The sequence below is a fragment of the Schistosoma mansoni genome, assembly GCF_000237925.1.
Source record: "Schistosoma mansoni, WGS project CABG00000000 data, chromosome 1 unplaced supercontig 0010, strain Puerto Rico, whole genome shotgun sequence".
Lineage (NCBI taxonomy): Eukaryota > Metazoa > Platyhelminthes > Trematoda > Strigeidida > Schistosomatidae > Schistosoma > Schistosoma mansoni.
Genome location: NW_017385987.1, coordinates 877,845 through 891,310, shown reverse-complemented (window position 1 = coordinate 891,310; position 13,466 = coordinate 877,845). Strand labels below are relative to the sequence as shown.

General features: G+C 29.6%; 1 protein-coding gene and 1 non-coding gene across 2 annotated transcripts in view; one reads left to right on the top strand and one right to left on the bottom strand.

The window, feature by feature from the left end:
• Nucleotides 1-417: 417 nt before the first annotated feature.
• Nucleotides 418-13,466, top strand: part of Smp_175720 (tripartite motif protein trim9, putative) — a gene marked incomplete at both ends in the record, with an annotated part of 44,081 nt that continues 31,032 nt past the window's right edge. The window contains 2 exons of the mRNA XM_018791950.1: nt 418-453; nt 2,620-2,944. Coding sequence (XP_018644859.1) covers nt 418-453; nt 2,620-2,944 — 361 coding nt within the window. The remainder of the gene's footprint in view (nt 454-2,619; nt 2,945-13,466) is intronic.
• Smp_tRNA_00495_Gln_TTG.1.1 lies at nt 4,786-4,852 on the bottom strand. Its single transcript has one exon. It is a non-coding gene (tRNA).

Sequence of the window (13,466 nt, the reverse complement as noted above, 5' to 3'; positions counted from 1 at the left end):
ATTTTAGTGATACCATTTAACTAAGCAGTCGGAGATACGTGGGTCTTCCTATCTTGTGACTCACTAGTTGACTATCAACTTTACTAACCAATTATGCGTAGCTCAGCACAAAAACCTATTCATTGACCCAGTTGACAATCAGTGAAATTTTTGATGAGACGTATTTACTTAACTTTCGGTAATTGTGTTTTATATTTTTGTACAAATTATTTTTTGCAGAGAAATCTTGCAGATTCAGAAAAAGAACTTGTTGAACAACTTAACACATTGATTACTGCAATTGAAACAAAAAAACAAGAACTAACAGAACGTTTACGAGATGAAAGAACTAAACGTATTCATTGTCTTAAGGAACAAATTAATCGTGTCACATCATTGTTAACTAAATCAACTGGTCTTATTCAATTTTGTATTGAAATGCTTAAAGAAAGTGATCCGTCCGCATTTCTTTTGGTAAATTAATTCTTGATAACATATTTATGTTTCTGATTATCATATTATCTCATATTTGGTTGATTGTAGCTACCAGTGAAATCCAGGACGCGTGTCTCATCCTATTTGGGACTTGTCATCTAGATGTATCTGCACCCAAGTATTGATGTTCATTCCGGGACACGAACCTAATACCGTTCACTTCAAATGCTATCGCTTTATCCACTTAGCCACTGAGTCCTGATAGCCGATAGCTTGTGCAATGAGGTGTAGTTTAAATTCATTTTGTATTGTTTGTTTGTATCTTCTCACTGATGTTTAGGACGCCAATTGATCAGTCTCTTATTGGCACATGTGCATGCTATGCGGATTGCCTCGATATTGCTTAAGTCACAAGAATGATAAGCCAAGGTGGATGGTGCCTAGAAGTATCAAAGCAACCTGCAAAAGATGCCCTTACGCCAATAGGAGACTGACCGATTGCATTCCTAAACACCAATGGGAGAATTCAAACAAAAAACACCAAATGAATTAAAAACATAACTGTTTCAATGATGAATAGTATTGAATTAATAACTTTAGGATAGCCAAGTTAATAAATTATAGATCATTGTTGCGGTGAACCTTTGGATTTATATTTTCTCATAAGAAAACAAATACCAGTTAATGGAAAAAGTAATGGCTAACGGATAGGAAATATTTTGTTATGCTACACTACTCATAAAGCAAAAGAGTTTATTTTCTCAATACTAAATATGTAAGCTATTAATTAGTATATGGTTGTGGAAATTGTTGAGTTTTAATTGAGATCGTGAATCGATCAATGTTAGACCACCATCGAAAACCTGGAATCACTGGACGGTCGTTTCATCCTAGTATAGGACCTCTCAACGCGGGATTTAAACCCAGGACCTTCGAATCGAGCGTGAACGCTTAACCTCTAGACCATTCAACCGGCATCAAACGACGTTAGGACTTCTGTCATCTTGTTTCCTGAAATGAATTAATTTATGGTTATAAATAAAACATGAGCTGTGATTTAAGATGAGAATTATCGGTTTGAACCGATATGAATTATAAAGACCAAAATTCAAATTCACTTGAAACTATCTCTAAAGTAGCGTTAAACTAGAATGTGCTAGAATATCAGGTACAAATTTAAGTTTAGTGAGCAGAACGTATGTTTCTGAGCTTTAAATCAATAGACAAGTAGAATAATTTTAATCTGCTTAGTACCAATAGTTCGGAGGATATTTATCTTATATATATATATATATATATATATATATATATATATATATATATAGAAAATAAAGTCCAAAGTATGAAATTGTTCAAATCTCTATTTAAAAATATGTAACTACCTAAGCTCCATATCATATTTCTTCTTCAACTAGATACATAACTAATTAAAAGGGTACTAGTTATTGGATTGTAAGTCAGACTTATTCATCTCGAATGCTGTTGGATTAAAGTCTCTCCTGCTTCGTTGAAAGCAATAGACATAATCTGATAAAGCAAACAATATATGATCACCAATTGTGATATGTTCAGTATTTTCCTAAAAAGATTATATTTAGAATAATAATCCATTGAGAAGTATAATTATATAACAAATATTTTGTAAGTAGTCTCTCACCGTAGGTTTATTGATTTTATCTATTTCACAACGTTCACTGAGGTTGTGAAATATTTATATTTACTGAACAATTTTTGAGAAGTTCAAATGACTTTTCAATGTTAAACAATTTTTGTTGTTTTCTACTGTGGTCTAGCTTTAATTGACTCATGATTTCAAGTATATGCCCTACTATGTTTGAATATATATATATATATATATATATATATATATATATATATATATATTAGTACTCTATATTTATAGGATACATTACGTCTGTTAGTGGGTGGTAATAACACTGTTTATTACAGATCACATAAATATCAAAACGTCTGTTAAAGGTTGAATACGACATTGATAACATTTTCATTATTGACATTCCAAAATAATTTTAATTCACATTGAACAATAATTATCAGTGTTCCCAATAAATATCCACTGTCTTAGATTAGTCATATTGATTAAATTTCACACAGGAGATTCATAAAAGAAAATCAAACACTCAATCATCTAATAAATTCTTTAAGTACATAGTTATTTTATTTCAAATAATTTTACATTTTTAGGTATCTCAATCACTAATTACACGAACTCAAAATGCAGAGCAAAATTTTATACAAGAACTTCAACATACTTCATTTACTAATGATATTACTGGATCGTTGTTATCACTTGCTTTATCATCAAGTAAAGATTATTCACATCATTCACCTAAGAAAAGAACACTTAAATCAACTGAAGAGATTTCTGGTAAATACAACAATGCTGCTGGTAATGCTGGTGGAACAAGCACATCTAATCGATTAAACAAAACATTAGATCTATTAGGTGTGAATAGTGTTGATGCAATACTTCGAGCAATTTTAAATTTAGGCTTAGAAGAAGATCAAAGTAAGTAATAAAGTTTTATTAAAGAGATATCTTTTCTCATACATTAACTTGTATATTTTAGAATCTTGAAAATAGTTTTATCTAACAAGTAGTGGATATTTTGAATCACTGACACTGATTAAAAATATACTTTGCATTATATAATCTCTAAAATGTTAGTACCATAATTTATTCATCAACAAGTAAGAAAGCAATGATCAGTTTCTGATGTTAAGTGCTTGGTAACATAAATGGTTACCTATGCTAGACTTAATGATCTAAAAACAATCGACCAAGTGAACTATTAAAGAAAGCCGTTTTTTTCGAGACGCATACAAAGTTAAAGTTATCTCCTACAAAGAAAAATTGATTTATCAGAGTCTCAAATAAAATAAACTAGACGGAATAGTAGTGCTTAACAACGACAGAAAAAACAAATACAATTTAACTAGGATGTAATTCAAAATAACTGACTTAGAAATTTAGGGACACAGTAAAAAGATTGCCAAATAAATAATTCAACTCAAGAAAAAAAAGGATGTAAAACTTAAAGAATCTTATATGACATATTCTAAAAATTATCTCATTAATAATTGATTACCATTAGGATAAGTTAACTTACTTTAAATTATGAAATTACTGATATCATTTAGATGGGTAATAATAAAAAAAAAACAGTCATAGTCACAATCATAGAACAGTTTGAAATCCATATCTCAATGAATATAATCTGTTCTGAAATTGTAAATAAACTAGCAATCTAAGTGAATATATCACTTTTTAAACTTAAGAATAATGAATAAAAGTTATTTAATTACGGTGAAATTTTTATTGCATAGAAATCATTACTTCTTACTGACAACGAGCTTGCAGTCATCTTTGTACTATTAATTCCAAATAAAGAACAATTATTAGAAAGGGGTTTTGTGAAGATTTTAGTAATTTTATATATGGAGAAGCAGTAACCAGTGAAGTTCAACCAAATCTGTTGTAAGATATCAACTTACTGAATAGTCACTCCATTTTGTGGATTGGTTGGAGTTAGACATTAACAACATTGGATGCCGGCTCAGTGATCTAGTTGTTACGCGCTCGCGTGCGAGACTGATAGGTCCTGAGTTTGAATCTCGCGAGGCGGGGTCGTGGACGCGCACTGCTGAAGAGTCCTACAATAGGACGAAACGGCAGTCGAGTGCTTCCAGGTTTTTCATGGTGGTCTAGCTTCAATTGACTCATGATTTCAACGATATAAAGAATAATTCTTATGTATCACTTAAAGTCTAGTTATACCGCTTCAAAAATGATTTAATATAATAAAATCTATTTCATTATTGCAGTGAATTTTAAAAGTGATCATCAAGTTACGTACAGAACAGAAGCAAGAAATTCTCATCATTTATTGTTATGAGAAAAACATAGTGATATCAATAGGTAGTTTGAGAACTGATAGATTGATGATAAACTAGTGTGAAAAATTCTTTTATGCGACTAAAAAACGTCTGAAAGATCTGGATCATTAAAAATATTGTTATATTTGATAGTTATAATTGTTTGTTGATTTAATGAATGACTGTTAGGAAAGTGTTCAAAGTTAATTATATTAATGTTTCCACAATTGTATCACTTAATGTTACAATAAATAAAGTGTAAGTTAAATGTTTAGCTTCGTATTGTATGTGGCAAGAATTTTATAAATGAGCTCACTCAAAGGTGCATGACTGAATTTTTCAACGATTTTTACCAATAAGACCATGTATTGTAAGCAAAAATGGGTAGTGGCTAGCAGTGGATGGAATCGAGGACGCGCGTTTCGTCCTATTCGGGACTCGCCAGCTGGATGTACCTGCATCTCAGAGTTGGTGTTCACTCTGGGACTCGAACCCAGTACCTTTAGCTTCAAACGCCATCGCGTTATCTACTCAGCTACTGAGTCCTGATAACCAACTGCTTGTGCAATGGGGTGAAGTTTAAATTCACTGATTATTGTTTGTTTGAATCTCTCATTGATGTTTAGAACTGCAACTGGTCAGTCTCATATTGGCATATAGTCATGCTGTGCGTATTGCCTCGATATCGCCTTAATTCGCAAGCAGTATAAGCAAAGATGGATAGTGACTAGCAGTGGAATCCAGGACGCGCGTTTCGTCCTATATGTATTGTTTATGAATTAAACCCAGAAAAAGACTTTTTAAAAAGTTTTCTATTCTACATCCATAAAGAAGTATTTATTGTATTTCGTTTATACTCATGTTTGTTTCACATAAAAAAAATGGAAACGTTTCACTCGTTAAACGCAGAGTTATATCAAACTATCTTAGTTACAAACAATAGATAAAAAAGAATGAAAGAATGAAGGATTACAGATATATGTGTATACATATATATACTGTCTCTTATGTAAAAAGAAATAACATATAACTCAATTATGAACGTATGCTTCATAAGATGTCTGTCAGAAGTAAAAGATCTTTCTTATCTATATTCAATCTCCATAAGATTCTATGTACATATACAGCTATATATATATATATATATATATATATATATATATATATGTAGTTAGCTAATTGCAATTACATATACTTACTAATGTACGTGATTATTGATTAAACTGGTTTTCAGTCTAACTTGTATCCTTATTATTCATAGCATAGAGAATAAATCAACTATTACTTCTATTCCAAACCTGTCCAATGAAAATGTTGATATATATATATATATATAATATTAGATTTGTATAATATATCTTTATAGAATATAAACATCAAACTCAAGTGCTGAAATAGAACAGAATTACCAACCGAATGTTAACTAGTCTGTTATTAACTACTTCTAAACTTGTTTTTTACTCAAGGTTATTGTTTCTGTTGTTGTTGTTGGTCGCCTTCCTCTTCCTCATCTACAATCCCTTTTTCTCCTTTACAGTTAGTTAATTTATTCCCTCATCACGTAGAGTAAAGTAGTAGGATGTGGTTAACAATATTTCTACTTTTCATCTTGTTCATTTTTCTAGATTAAAATAATAATTTCTTTATTTTAAGATTTATAACTTGTTTCTTATTATATATAATACTCTACTACTTACAAATGCATGTATGTTATTGCTGATGATAGACTAATGGTATTATTTTTCTGAAATATAAATAAATAGACAGGTCAGTAAAATAAATTACTCAATTGATAAACTCGAAAAAATAATAAAATAAGAAAACTGTTAATACAGAGGCTTAAGTTTTAATTCTTACAAAAAGATTTTGTATATATTTGATAACTGATTATGTGTATACATAAATTAAGAGTTTTGTAAGTAATTATGAGAGTTTAAACAAATTTGTTCACATTGACTGATCATTGAGTAGTAGCCAGTGCCAGTTAACAACCAGAATAAATATTTTAGTCTTGAGGAATGTCAGTCATTGCCTAAATAGCTCAATGACAACATATGTATGTGGAATTGCGTAATACGTGCTCGAATCTTATATAAACCATTGGCTTCTCTTAAGATTTCAGGTAGATTCTGTAGATGATTGCAGTTATAGCTTTCTGTTAAATGAATATATCCATGTAACATTGAAATGTTAACGTTTTTAAATAGAATTTATTTTTCATTAGTTGGTTAGTATTAAATAAGAATAATATATTTGTAAAATCTCAGCGAATGAATTTGAAGTAGATCCAACTTTTCGCCTGGCAATCTGGTCCAAGCTTTTACAAGGAAGTAATATTTCTTTCATCAACTCGGCGCCCAAATACTGTGAAACTATTAGCTCTAGTTTAGACGAAAGTTCTTATATAGTTGGTTAGTATATTTTATATGTTTGTTGCATAATATCGATAATGCTTGTTAAGTAGTGCCAGGAAGAACTTCCAAATCATTCAAATAAAAATACCAAAATTATTATCTTACTACAATCCATTCAAGTAAATTATAATCTATTGACTTTTGTTTATTTTCAATTTATAAATAAAACAATTATCTACAAAAGAAAAACTTTACTGATATGAAATGAGGTAAATCATGAAAACTAGGTAAACGCAAAAAGTTTATCAAGTGGGTATTCGAAAAAAAAAGAATTCAGAAAGCAGTAGTTGCTTTTTAAATATATAAACTTATAATGTATTCCAATACAAATCAATACATAACTTTATTATCTAATCACATTATCTTCATAACTTTTGACTAGGTGTAGGATATTGCTTTTTGTGATAAAAGATTATAAGCAGACAAATATATAAACCAACACAGGAGGACCAGATTTAAATTGATGAGAAATCAGATTATTTGTATCATTATGGTCAACATATTTGACGTCATCATGTGAAACTCCTCTCAGTTAACACTGTCACACTACGAGTTAACCAAGTACTAATCTATTAATAAAATATGAACAACACTTTAACACTTGATGAGATTTCTAGATTGTCACCTGAATGAGTAAATAACTTGCTTTCTAAGCCAAATAATATATGCCTTCTAGCATGAACAAGAGAGCCCACTAATAAGACTATATAGATTTGTAACAGTCGTGGACAGATTTAGAACATAAAGTGCATATTATGATCTATGAAATTATAAGAATGTTTGACAATCACGAAAATAAATAAGATTATAGGTATACAAACAATGTAATATTACATCCTTTTTATTGCACAATTCATTAGTTCAACTCTTTCTGAAGTTTGATTATATCATTGTCGTTTCTTCAATTCATAACTGACATCTCAATTCATATCTTTCTTTATTACTATTATTCTGTTTTTAGTTGCTTCATTACACAATCATCTAATGTTTGTTAACTCCAACAGTTCGATTCACCATTTCAATGTTCTGGAACTTTCCCTCCCAAACTTTATTTATCCGAAATAAATTTTTTTATGGCCTTATTAGTTTTATTGGATTCTTCGCTACATCATGATACATATTTTCATCTTTAATCGCCCTAGTATATATAAGTATACCAATATCTGTAATAACGTTGATTCCAAAATATCTTAGTTTGTAAGCAGGTAATGAGAACCTAAAGAAATAAAGTTAATTCATATTATCCTGCATCAATCATCGTTCTTGCTCTCCTTAGGATAATGCAGGGGAACTAAGTGTGTATGAAACAGTAAAAAAGATGTTATACTTTAATAACCCATCATTAAAATAGATAAAAGTCTCCTCTAGATTTTAGTGATGTTTTTTTTCTCAATAAACCCTACAACTAAGAAAAGCAGATTCAATACCCATAGCAAAAGTACTTTAAAATGATCAGCTTATCAGACTATTTCAATCATCTGATGATTGATATATGTATCATTATTTTTGTATTGACATATTTAGTCACTATTGTCATTAAAAATGGATACACTGAAGTGGTTAAATATTTTACATTATTAATGTATATGTTTTGTTTGAATAAGCTAACATGTTACAATTACATTAATCGATTAGTTAACTGTATAGCATATCATTTTAAACTTGCAAATTATAAGAAGGACCTATATTACTTGAGTAATAATCATTGTTGATGGATTATTGACCTTTTTTTCCCAGTAAACTGGTTGCGAAATACTTTCTGAACAGAATTCAATCTTCACATTTATTATACATTGAGATACATTATTGTCAATTATGATTTACTATAGCAACCAATCTAATAATATGTAAATATAACTTGTTATATATTTGAATAATTTAAGTGAAGAAACGTCAGCTGTGTATTTTCTTGTTTGTTTTTCTTTCGGATAAGCTTTATGAAAAAAACCCACATAAAATGTTTAATGAATGAATGAATGATGATAAGCCATGGATTGAAAATTATTTTTGACAAATCATTCATCAATTTGAATTGATTCGTTATCTTAACATTTACAATAAATATAACATAAAAATATTGAATAACTAATTTATTGTATCTATAAAATAGTGAAAAATATAAATTTTGTGTGTTATTAATAAAAGTAATAATAATAGTTATTAAAATTCACATGGTATTGGTTGTTTGAATCTTCCCATTGATGTTTAGGACTGCAACTGGTCAGTCTCTTATTGACATATGTGTATACTGTGTGTATTGCCTCGATATAGCCTTAATTCACAAGCATGGTAAGCAAAGATGGATAGTGGCTAGCAGTGGATGGAATCGAGGATGCGCGTTTCGTCCTATTCGGGACTCGCCAGCTGGATGTACCTGCATCTCAGAGTTGGTGTTCACTCTGGGACTCGAACCCAGTACCTTTCGCTTCAAACGCCATCGCCAGCTGACGAGTTCCAAATGGGACGAAACGTGCGTCATACTGGATTCCACTGCTAACCACTATCCATGTTTGCTTACAATGTTTGTGAATTTAGGCAATATCAAGGCAATACGCAGAGTATGCACATATGCCAATTAGATACTGACCAGTTGCAGTCCTAAACATCAATGGGAATATTCAAACAAATAATACTAAGTGAATTTAATAGCTGAGTTATTTTGAAAATAAAAACAACTTCTACTCGAAGTTTGTGCTGACACTGTCGTTCAGAAGGACAATGAAAGCTCTACGACTGAACGATCCAGCTCAGAGAACAAAACTCCATCATCAAAATCATCCACTTGAGCTACAAATCTTCACCATATCAAGAAGTGTACTATTTCATTCTACAATATATCTATGTTATATTATGACTAAAAAGACCTTAATATTAGTTCAGGAGTGAAACTATATTTTAATTTAGAAATATTTATATATTCTAATAATAGAACAATGTTTTTGCTGGAGCTAATAGTACACTATTCTTCTTTTTTGTTAATTCACAAATGAATTTTCATAAAGCTGAACCTATATATAAATATAGTATTTTTTTTTCCACACTAAATAATGGTTATTTCATATAGCTATGAGCAAAATTATAACCATGGTAATGATTAAAATAATAGCAAAATGACCTATATTTCTGTTTGTAGTCTATTAGAGATTATGTCAACAGAGAATTATAAGGAAAAATGACAAACAAAAAAAAATAAATTACTATTAGAGATTTTGATTTATTTAAAACCAACAAACCATCTTAACCTAACATGATAAATGGATAAATTCTTATTATTTTTGATTAAACACTTTTGTTTCCCTTGAAGAAATGAAAATTGACTTTACGAAGTTAAGCGTTCAGGCGCAAGATCATAATTCCTGAGTCCGAGGTCAGCATATGAGTTTGTGGATGCATACTACTGAGGAGTCCCGTATTAGGACGAGACTACCGTCCAGTGCTTTCAGGTTTTCTATGATAGTCTAGCTTACATCAATTCAAGAATTCTACGATCAAAATACAAATATGTTTATTTCTATTTATTTTTCTGTCTTTTTTCATAAGCATTAGTTTATTAACTTTGATCTAAATAATTCCTTCTATTATTAGCATGCTGTTTCACTTACACTAAAATTAAGTCCTATTGTATTTGAATATTCAGTTTAGACTTATTAATTTTACATTTTAAACTACTTCCCATGTTAATCAAAGTAGTAAACGTTGCATTTACTTTAAATTCAATCGCTGAGATTTTACAAATATATTTTTCTTCCAAAATGTCTTAGATTAACTAAGCGCCTAAATACTGTGAAACTATTCGTTCAAATTTAGACGAAAGTTTTGATATGATAAATATAACCGGTAATACAATAGAGAAACATTGAAAAAATATATCTTCACATTTAATTTTGTTTATTTTTAGTTTTCATTGAACTATATAAGAAAAAAATTAAGTGATAATTAAAAAAGAAACTATGGTAAGTAGTTTGTAGGTATCATTACCAAGTTTTGATTTCATAATTTTGAATAAACTGAGCATTGGGTAGATTGTTATAAAAAAATAATGTATTTGTAATATCCCGATGAGTAGAAAAATTGCGTTGATGTTAATTTGGTTATTTATTTTCTGAAGAAGTAGCTTGCACTGAATCACGAAACGTCAGAAAATCTGACTTTTCTACTCATCGGGATACTACAAATATATTATTCATTTATGGTAAGTAGTGGTTAAGTATTTACTTGTATAATAAAGAAAACATTTTGACATTCAACTTGATTTTTCACTAAATATGGAATAAAATGAGCATTAAATGAGTGTAAAATTCAGCATAAATTAATTAATCTAGTAACCATTAGACAACTATGTTTCATGTCAACTAAGAGTCATTTAACAACAGTAGATATTGAAGACGTTGATTACATAGACTATAGAAATCTTCTGGTTACTCAGAAAACAACTAAACACTGAGTTACAAAGTCATGGAAAAATAATTTTCGTTTGTGAGTTTATTCAGTCCATAATTTTTTAACCATTATTTAGGCAAAGAGAATTATATTTAAAATTTGTAAACAGTTCAGTCAAATAAATTTTAATAAATGCTGTTATGGAGTTTCGTGTTAGGACGAAGCAGTTTTTCAGTAGTTCCTAGGTTTTAATGGTCATCTAAATAATGTTGATCCACCATGTAAATTATAAAAGCTAAACACATTGAATCGTAATGGCTTGAAAATAGTATTCATAATACTACAAACATAAATTATCTTAAACAGTTATCGCAACTGCAAAAATCGAAATAGAGTAGTTTTATTATATGACTTTCAAAACAAATTTTCTATCTGCTTTATTCATCTTAATTGGAAAAATAGAATCCATACGCATAATTAATGTCAAGTGATGTTTTCATAGCTGTCATCGATATAACACATTACCTAAAAATGTTACATATTGTCTAAAGAATAACGTGTAACTTCACACTAACTGATCTTCTGCTTATTATATTTAACTACATAGTAACTTATTATCTAGTAATTTTTTTGTAAAGGCAGGTGGCAATCAAAACAGTAAACCTTGTCTCAGAACAATGGAGACAATAATTAATTTCTAATTTATTCCAATTTAGCTTTTTTCAATAGGTGATATATATATGCATGGTTATACTTTAATACTATGAAGGGGAAATTGTACAGAAGAGTAAGGACAGTAGTGGTTGCTAAAATAGTTGCTTAGCAACTTGAGAATAATATAAGTTAATATAAACTCATATTTTTTTAATTATTCTGATGATATCATTTTTATGATTTCTATTAGTATTGAAATTTTAAAATTAAACTCATGTAAATTCCAAAATACAGGATTATTTCCTTGAGCGAAATTCTAAATACATATAAGTATCCCTAAGATAATATTTGTATTATATGGGACAATCAATATTATAGTATTGTTTTTAAAATTTTTAAACCACGCCCAGTTTATCTTTTGTTTATTAGTTCATGTAATGATAATATAATCTGAAGTATATATAAATTTCCATGGGGTAATATTCAATATATATATATATATATATATATCGAGTAATAGTATAAGGGACTGGTTAAATAATTTAAAAATGAAGCTATTTCGATATTTACTATAATGTAACTAAGTATCAGAAAGGAATTAATTGTATGTTTAATGTGATTATTTCAGTTATGTAAATCGCACATATATTGATTGTTCAGTTATTGTTAATCAATTTTAAGTAGCTTATTCCTCAATAATGGTTGGATTCAGTGAATCAAGTTGAAATACAACCATTATATCATATGAAACGTGTTTTAAATAAACTATCCTTAAACAAATGTGATTTATTGGCTATTAGCAGAATTCTCTGAACCTAGTTTTCGCATGATTTTCCCAATTGTATTGACAATATTTTTTTTAAAAAAGATGTTTTCAGAGAAATTTGAAACTTCATTAATTAGTATATCATACTATTACTTTTTTAGTAAATTTGAACATTGTAAATTTTTTTAAAGATAAACGATATTTGATCAAAGTTTTATTATTTATATCAAATAAAACAAATTATAACAAGCTTTACGGATTATTCATTTTACAAGGTGAATAAAGTTATTGTATAGCCAAACTAAAAATTGATCCATCAAGTTACAAATAATTTAAGAAGGGGTTTTGCGGATATTATAGTAATTTCAATAGTTGAGATCATGAGTCAATTGAAGTTAGACCACTATGGAAAACCTGCAAGCACTGTAAGGCCATTTCCTCTTATTGTGGGACTCCTCAGTAGTGCGCATCCACGATCTCTCCTCGCGAGATTCAAACACAGAACCTATCAGTCTCGCGTGCGAGCGCCTAACCTCTAGACCACTGAGCCGGCCGGCATGCGACGGTGTTAATGTCTAACTTCAACTGGCTCACGAAATTGAGCAACTATTCAACAATGTTTTCAGTGAGTTGATATCTCACAACAGACCTGGTTGAACTCAACTGGTCACTGCTTCTCACCAGAACTCCAGGAAATACCTCATGGAGTCAGTCACTTGTAAGCATATGATCATTATCATAAGGGGATTTCGTGGAAATTTTAGGGATTTTATATAGTTGAAATTTATAACGTCTCTCATGTATGTGTATATGCAGTAACTAGTCTCATTTCTTTTTCTAACTAGGTTGTTGATGAAACAAATGTCGAAGTACGTTCAATGATACAACAGTTGAAACTTGAGAGTGATGAGTTTGCTTCTCAATACCCTCTACCCGGACTA